We start from the raw sequence: 8,979 nt of genomic DNA, 5'->3' as shown, positions 1-8,979 counted from the left end.
GTTGCCTCCTGTGAAATGATAGATCAGTGTGAGCTACCTGAGAGGAAAATGACTAATGAGTGACAGGCTAACGAAAATCTAATGCCCTATTATCATACTTCATCAATAAATGAGAGTTATCAGCAATCAAGCTAATAAAGAATGTCTGCTGCAATCGTGATACAATATTCAAGTGATTAATGAAGCATGTATTTTCTTTGGTAAGTTGAAATGGTTTAAAGTTCACCCCGATTAACAGTCTGTACTTTGTTTTAAGGTACAGTAAAAGTACAGCTGAGGAACCCTCCCCTATTTATTACATGGCTGCCAATTCTGACCGTCCGTCCTGGTGCTCTCCACAATCTGTGCGGGCTTCTGATAGCAATCACTGCCTTTCCTTGCACATTGGCCTCGTTAACAGCCAGTTCGCAGCCTATCAGATGGGCAGCTGATGTCGCAAGGACTGAACCTATTTTTGCTTTGTTCGACTTCAACTTAGTCACTGATCACATCAGGGAGGGTGCACCAGTGAATGGGAACGAAAAACTTTCGAGATCCAGGAAAATGGAAGGGAAAATAATTTCACCAGAATTTCAGGAAATTACGCTGGTCACGGGAAAGGTATGTATATTTTGACTGAATAGGTTTTTTTTTCAACAAATTAAGTCATTTTGGAATTTACTTATCAGCTTTGTTCAAACACGATCTCTAAAACAGAACAAAGTTCAGACAGGGTTTCAAGCTTAGAACTCGATGGCTGATTCCAACCTTTGTGGATGTTACAGTAACTTGGGGTTCATTTCTTTCGCAAATTTCACTGTTAGAAAATGGTGTGCGCTAAAATAGAGCATTTCAAAAGCTCGATGTCCCCCAACATTTTACAGTCAATTAAGTACTTTAGGAAGTTCAATCACTATTGCACTATTGTGCAGCACAGTAGCATTGTGGATAGCACAATAGCTTCACAGCTCCAGGGTCCCAGGTTCGATTCCGGCTTGGGTCACTGTTTGTGCGGAGTCTGCACATCCTCCCCGTGTGTGCGTGGGTTTCCTCCGGGTGCTCCGGTTTCCCCCCACAGTCCAAAGATGTGCAGGTTAGGTGGATTGGCCGTGCAAAATTGCCCTTAGTGTCCAAAATTGCCCTTAGTGTTGGGTGAGGTTACTGGGTTATGGGGATAGGGTGGAGGTGTTGACCTTGGGTAGGGTGCTCTTTCCAAGAGCCGGTGCAGACCCGATGGGCCGAATGGCCTCCTTCTGCACTGTAAATTCTATGAAATCTATCTATTATTAGGAAATGCAACAGACAATGCTTTTGCGGCAAGGTCTCACAAAAAGCAATAATGGCCAGATAATCTATATTAATGATGTTGGTTGGGGGATGTGAACGAGAGGTAAAAAAACAGATAGAAACCCAGATCACAGATTTGGAGAGCTTGAATTTTCTTTCCTTTGAACAAAATCATAGAATCGTTTGCATCCATTTTAGATCCAGTTAAGTTTACATCTGAAACACAGTACTCCCTCATTTTCAGCCGAGATTTATATGTCTACGGGTAGGATTTTCCAGCCCTTCCTGCTGGTGAAATCTTCCGGTGCTGCCGAAGGCGGCCACCACATGGGGTATTCCCTGGCGATAGGATGGGCGAGCCATACAAAACGCCATAGACACCGGTTGGACTGAACGGTCCAGCCAGCGGCCATGGTGAACCGCCTCTGCCAGAACGCACGCTGTGTAGAGGGCGAAAATCCCGCCATCAGTGTCGGAAGGGAAAGGGCAAAAATCCCGCCATCAGTCTGGGAACGGAAAGGGCAAAAATCCCACCATCGGTCTGGGAAGGGGAAGGCCAAAAATCGCGGCATCAGTCTGTGTGGGCGGGGGTGGGTTGGGGTGGGGGGGGGGGGGGTGCAGAAAATTCCGGCATCAGTCTGGGCGGGGGGGGGGGGGGGGGGGTGGCAGGGGGGAGTGTCTGGGGGGTGGGTACAGAAAATCCTGACATCAGTCGGGGGGGGGGCAGAAAATCCCACCATCAGTCTGGGAAGGGGAAGGCCAAAAATCGCGGCATCAGTCTGTGTGGGCGGGGGTGGGTTGGGGTGGGGGGGGTGCAGAAAATTCCGGCATCAGTCTGGGGGGGGGGGGGGGGGGGTGGCAGGGGGGAGTGTCTGGGGGGTGGGTACAGAAAATCCTGACATCAGTCGGGGGGGGGGGGGGGGGGGCAGAAAATCCCACCATCAGTCTGGGGGGTGGGGCATCTGGGGGGTGTACAGAAAATCTCTCCATCAGTCTGGGGGAGCGGGTGTACAGAAAATCTCTCCATCAGTCTTGGGGGGGGGGGTACAGAAAATCTTGCCATCAGTCTGGGGCTTCAATCCACAACTTCTGATTTAGATGTTAGAATGCTCTGTTTGAGCCAAGGCAAATGCCTTTAACTTGTTATGATACTCTTGTGCGAATATAGCAAAATAATCCTGGCTTATTTTCTAAAATATGTAAATACTGAAATGCAAGGCCTGTTGTTAATATGGGTAGTGTTTAAGATGGCACTTGGCCGCTATTCAGTGCTTACTGACAGGTTCATGCCCCCTGCCATTTTAGCCACTCTGTTTCTGGTTGTGGGCACGGTGACTGACACGGTTCAATGGGGTCTCATAGAACATAGAACAGTACAGCACAGAACAGGCCCTTCGGCCCTCGATGTTGTGCCGAGCTTTGTCCGAAACCAAGATCATAGAATTTACAGTGCAGAAGGAGGCCATTAGGCCCATCGAGTCTGCACCGGCTCCTGGAAAGAGCACCCTACCCAAGGTCAACACCTCCACCCTATTCCCATAACCCAGTAACCCCACCCAACACTAAGGGCAATTTTGAACACTAAGGGCAATTTATCATGTCCAATCCACCTAACTTGCACATCTTTGGACTGTGGGAGAAAACCGGAGCACCCGGAGGAAACCCATGCACACATGGGGAGGATGTGCAGACTCCGCACAGACAGTGACCCAAGCCGGAATCGAACCTGGGACCCTGGAGCTGTGAAGCGATTGTGCTATCCACAATGCTACCGTGCTGCCCACAAAAAGAGGTGCGATGCATTGGCCGGGAATGATCAAGCTATGATAAAGATCAAGCTATCCCACTCCTTATAGAACATAGAACAGGAATTAATATAAGAGTCGGTATCCAATGTTGTAATTCTGCCCCTCACACCATTTTAACACCAGTCCCACAATTTGTAGCCGGTGAAGCCCAAAATCATAAATCTTTTCAGGTATTATTACGAAGGCTTTATTGTAGACCAAGTGGAGCAGGAATGTGCCTCTAGGCTCCACATGCCTCTCTTATCCCTTTCCCCTTCCACTAACTCCGAGCCAATTCACACAATCCGCCCTCCTGAATGCTGAGGACCAGTCTCTCAGCTGACAGCGTCCAGCTGGGTCAAACCCTGCTTTACAACACCCGTTGTAAATCCCACCCAAGTTGGGGGACGCTGCAGCTCAAGTGGATGATCTTTCACCTAGTACTGAGGCACAGGGGTTAGAATAACTGATCTCAGTCAGCACTGTTATCAGCTGGTCTCAAACCTGACTTATCACTCACCTATCCACATATCCCCACCCAACGGCATGGGAAGAGCAAAAACTGGGAACAATAATATAACCAGTGATGAAGTAGTTTGTAAGTTTGAAATTCCAAGAATTGTTATAGATATTGTACAATTCTTGAACAAACTTAAGCTCAAAATTTAACAGGAACTCATAGTAGACTTTTGAACTTGGCACTGTTTCAAATTAATGCTTTGATTACTTTGGCTTTTAATGCCCTGGATCCAGAAATATTCTGGTTCTGCCTTGATATGCCAGAAGCAGAATTCATGTTTCTACTCATTTATAAAATGATTAGACGTTGGGGCGGATTAATTCCGAATAAATTACAAATTCAAAATTTCAGGCAGATCAGAACATGATTACTCCTTGTTCTCCTCAGGCTGGTTTAATTCTCGCATTGTAAAGCCGTGAAAGTAAAGCTTGTGTCCTCTGTCAAGACTCTTCTTATTTGCTCTTCTGAATCTTCTAATATAACACCCCACTCCTCCCAACACTTACATAGAGGAAGTACATGCATTTATACAGCAACTCATCACACCTCTCTCAAACATCTCAAAGTGATTCACATTTATTCAAATTCAAATGCAGTGACTTGTTATTTAAGTATAGGTGGTACCCATTTTGAGCAGAGGAAAGCCCCATAAACAGCCATTAAATGTGCTTTTGGTAGTGTTGATTGAGAGAGGAATGTTACAGGACATCTTGACAACTTTTACTCCTCTTCAAAATGTGTCAAAGTTGGGCAGCACGGTGGCCTAGTGGTTAGCACAACCGCCTCACGGCGCTGAGGTCCCAGGTTCGATCCCGGCTCTGGGTCACTGTCCGTGTGGAGTTTGCACATTCTCCCCGTGTCTGCGTGGGTTTCGCCCCCACAACCCAAAAATGTGCAGAGTAGATGGATTGGCCACGCTAAATTGCCCCTTAATTGGAAAAAATAATTGGGTAATCTAAATTTTTTAAAAAAATGTGTCAAAGTTGCTCCCATATCTGGAGAAGCTCTGCTAGAAACATGGATTATACTCCCGTTGATACTGGGAAAAAAACATGACTGACAGGTGATACTCTCTCCTCTACTCCCCCTCTCGGTGTCACATTCATCGCTTTCCTCTAATTCATTGTTCCTCTTCATTGACTTCACCAAACTTCCGTAACCTTTGGCAGTTTGGGTTCGAGTGTATGTGTAATCTGAGACATGGGGCGGAATTTTCCTAAATTTGCACAGAGTGCCCGATCAAACAGGAAAAGCTAACTGAAAGTCGCCTGCTTCATAGATGCCTTTTCTCGCCAGATTAAACGGGCGAGGGACCTATAGACACCGGCAATGCCAGGCATCTGTGACCATGGTGCTATTTTTAAAGAGTGCCCAAATCTCAAAATTACATGAATTTTGCCCATTCGGGATCGGGACCCCACCACAGAGATGGGGGCCGTCTGGCAGACAAGCGGAGCACCCCCAACCCCCACATGCAGAAGGACAATTCCCCCCACACACAAGCGTCAAAGTGACCTGACCACTGCCTGTCCCCTCCCACCCCGGGTGGCAATGGGGCACTCTCTTCCCTCACTGGCACTGCCGCCGCACCCCCCGACAGTCTCCACTCCCCCCCGCCCCGCCCACATATAAGGGAGACACCCCAATGGGGCTCCCCAGAGGGCCTGCACCCAGCAGTGCCGGATAGGCACACCTGAAAGGTGAACTAGATGGCCTTTGGTCTTTCTGCATATCAATTCCTTTGTTTCTATCTAGTCTCGAGGTGCTAAGCCTTACCTTCCTCTGCACATTAATTTGCATTGCCAAAACTGCCTTTAACAATCACAAGGCCTCAGGCCTACTTGCCCTAAATCACCTTGAGGCTTCCCTTCTCAAATACTCTCTTTTCATTGGCCTCTCCTCTCCATGAACTACTTTATAATGAGAATACGGGACGGGATTCTCCCATAACCGGTGGGGCGGGGGGTCCCAGCGGGACGGAGTGGCGTCAACCACACCGGCGTCGGGCCGGCCAAAGGTGCGGAATTCTCCGCACCTTCAGGGTCTAGGCTGGCGCAGGAGTGATTTGCGCCCCGCCGGCCGGCGTGGGAGGCCTTTGGTGCCGCGCCAGCTGGGGCCGAAGGGACTCTGCCGGCCGGCGCGGGTCCGCGCATGCACCGGAGCGTCAGCGGCTGTTGACGTCATCCCCGCGAATGCAAAGGGGGAGGGGGGTTCTCCTTCGCACCGGCCATCGTGGAGGCCTACATGGCCGGCGCGTAGGAAAAGAGTGCCCCCAAGGGGCGTGGATCGGTGGGCCCCGACCGCGGGCCAGGCCACCGTGGGGCCATCCCCCAGGGCCAGATCATCCCGCGGCCCCCCCAGGACCCCGGAGCCCGCCCGCGCCGCCAGGTCCCGCCGGTAAGGGACCTAGTCCAATTTACGGCGGTGTGACTTGAATAGAACTAGCGGGACTTAGGCCCATCGGCCCATCGTGGGTCAGAGAATCGCCAGGGGGACCGCTGCGAGCAGCCGCCGACCGGCGCGGCGCGATTCTAGCCCCTGCCAATTCTCCGGCGCCGGAGAATTCGGCGACCTGCGGGACGGGATTCATGCCACCCTCCGGCGAATTTCTAACCCGGCGGGGGGTCGGAGAATGCCGCCCACGGACACCACTTCCACACAGTCTTGCATCCTTGAAACACCTGGGGCGTGATTCTCTGACCCGCCAGGGGGGAGTGGCATAAATCTCACCCGGCCTCCCAAAAATCCCGTCGACGTGAATCGCTCCGTGCGCCTCGGAGAATGTCGAGGACTGGCGCGACGCAATAGGCCCCGGGGTCACCCCAATTCTCCGGGCCAGATGGGCCGAAGTCCCGCTGACGTAAATCAAACCACCCATTTACCAGTGTCAACCAGTCGTGCTGGTTGACGCTGGCCAGCACAGAGGTAGGGGTCGGCTTGGGGCGGCCACCGGAGAAGTGACAGCACGGCTGCAGATGGTGGGGGTCCCAGGAGCCGTTGGAGTGTGCGTGCTGAGGGGGAGGGGCCGGGGGGCCGGGGAGGGCGAGTGATGGAGAGGGTGCGTACTGGGGAGGAGAGGGGTGGAGTTGGGGAGGGTGCATGCCGGGGAGGAGGGGGGGAGGCTGGGGAGGGTGCATGCCGGGGAGGAGGGGGGGGGGGGGTGTTGGGGAGGGTGCGTGCCGGGGAGGAGGGGGGGGGGGGGGGTGTTGGGGAGGGTGCGTGCCAGGGAGGAGGGGGGGGGTGGGTTTGGGGACGGTGCGTGCTGGGGAGGGGGGGGTGTCCGCCTGGCCATGTGGCAGCTGGCAACAGTGCGACCATGCAGCCAATGGCACCTGGCTGCGGAAAGGGGGGATGTGCAATGATGGCATGTCGTCTATCCCCCCCCACTGCTAACCCCCACCTTCCGCCTCTACATCCTCCCCAACCTCTGCGCTGCCCTGCTACTCGGCCTGGACTTCCAGTGCAACCTCCAGAGCCTAACACTGAAATTCGGCGGGCCCCTACCATTCCTTACTGTGTGCGGCCTCGCGACCCTAAAGGTCGACGGGGACGCGGATATGAAACGGTTCCTCGATGGACTGGACATTCCAGTCGTGGGTGACGATAGATGGGGGGAGCTGGAAACACCAATAGGTCTGGGAGAGATCATGGAGAGAATCAGCTCCATGCAGGCAGGGAAGGCACTGGGACCCGACGGGTCCCCGGCAGATTTCTATAAGAAATTCGCACCAGCACTGGCCCCGCATCTACGAGACATGTTCGCAGACTCGCTAGCAAGGATCAACCTGCGTCCTACGCTAATACAGGCTACGACATCGATGATCAATTACACAAAGACGAGAGTTGGATGCAATCAAGGCTTTATTACACTGAGATGTGTGGCCTCCTACAGCAGCTGGCGAAGTGCCTGCTGTACTGGGAGCACACATATTTATATTCCGCCTACTGGGCGGAGTCAGCAGGCAGGGAACTACCCCCATACCTGTAGTACAGGGCATTACTACAAAACACCTACACCGACATCCTCTATATACAATATATACATCAGTGGTGACTACCACATTCATCCCCTGTTAAGATTGAGTCCGGCGGGGGTGGTGGAGAACTATATACAGGTAGACTTTTCAAAGTACAGAGAGCAAAAAAAATTGAGTCCAGCGGAGTGGAGGGGAAAATTATGTACAGAGGGATGGTGTTTTAAAAGTCCAGGTCATGTTACAGATTCAGTCAGTCTGGAGCCTTGATCTGCCTTTGGGAGCGCCGCAGCGCTGGCGGTGATTCCGGTGTCGGTTTGGTCTTCAGTGGCTCTGGGAGCGTGTCAAAATCCTCTTCATCCTCGGGTGTGGGCAAGGGAAGGATGGATTGTCCCAGAGTGGGGGCTGCGGTGGGGCTTTGCCAGCTGCTGTAGGAGGCCACACACCTTAGTGTAATAAATTGATGCACGATCAATTACACAAAGACGAGAGTTGGATGCAATCGAGGCTTTATTACACTGAGATGTGTGACCTCCTACAGCAGCTGTGAAGTGGCTGCTGTACTGGGAGCACACATATTTATACTCCGCCTACTGGGCGGAGCCAGCAGGCAGGAAACTACCCCCGTACCTGTAGTACAGGGGCCTTACCACAAAACACCTACACCGACATCCTCCATATACAATATATACATCAGTGGTGACTACCATAGTCGCTGACACCTAAAAAAAACAAAGACCTGACGGAATGTGGATCATATGGACCCATTTCGCTGCTCCACATAGACGCGAAGATATTTGTGAAAGTTCTGGCCAAGAGATAGTTGAACTGCATACTGGGGGTGGTCGCAGAGGACCTGACGGTCTTTGTTAAGAGTAGGCAGCTAACTACGAACATCAGGCGGCTGTTGAATGTAATAATAACCCCATCTGGGGAGAGAACACGAGGGATGATCATCTCCCTGGACGCAGTAAAGGCCTTCGACAAAGTCGAATGGAAGTACCTTTGGTTTGGGTTGGGGACGGGGTTCACTCGTGAGTGAAACTCCAGTATAATGCCCGCAAGGCGAGCATTTGGACCAACACCACAAGCTCTGAATAATTCCAACTACACAGGAGCACCTGGCACGGATGCCCACTATCTCTGTTTCTGTTCAGAGAGCCCACGACTGGACACGGATCCACAAGTGGAATTTGGCCAGTCTGGCAGAGGAAGTTTAAAAGGACCTACAGAGAGGGGATGTGCTCCCGCTTTCCCTGGCGGGGAGAGTGCAGACGATCAAAATGAACCTACTGACCAGGTTCCTCTTTCTGTTTAGATCTATACCGATCTCAATCCCCAAGGCCTTTTTCCACAAAGTGAACAAAATGATCATGGCGTTTGTTTGGGGGAGGGGGGGGGGGGGGGGGGGCAGGAACCCAAGAATCCCCAA

General features: G+C 51.9%; 1 protein-coding gene across 1 annotated transcript in view; it reads left to right on the top strand.

Moving 5' to 3' along the window:
• Positions 1–341: 341 nt before the first annotated feature.
• LOC119953642 (cyclic AMP-responsive element-binding protein 3-like protein 3) overlaps positions 342–8,979 on the top strand; it is a 72,084-nt gene continuing 63,446 nt past the window's right edge. The window contains exon 1 of the mRNA XM_038778115.1: positions 342–600. Within this exon, the coding sequence (XP_038634043.1) occupies positions 544–600 (57 nt within the window). The 5' untranslated portion in view covers positions 342–543. The remainder of the gene's footprint in view (positions 601–8,979) is intronic.

The sequence above is a fragment of the Scyliorhinus canicula genome, chromosome 18 (genome assembly GCF_902713615.1).
Source record: "Scyliorhinus canicula chromosome 18, sScyCan1.1, whole genome shotgun sequence".
Lineage (NCBI taxonomy): Eukaryota > Metazoa > Chordata > Chondrichthyes > Carcharhiniformes > Scyliorhinidae > Scyliorhinus > Scyliorhinus canicula.
Note: the sequence above shows the minus strand (reverse complement) of the source record. Positions and strands in the feature narration are given on the sequence as shown.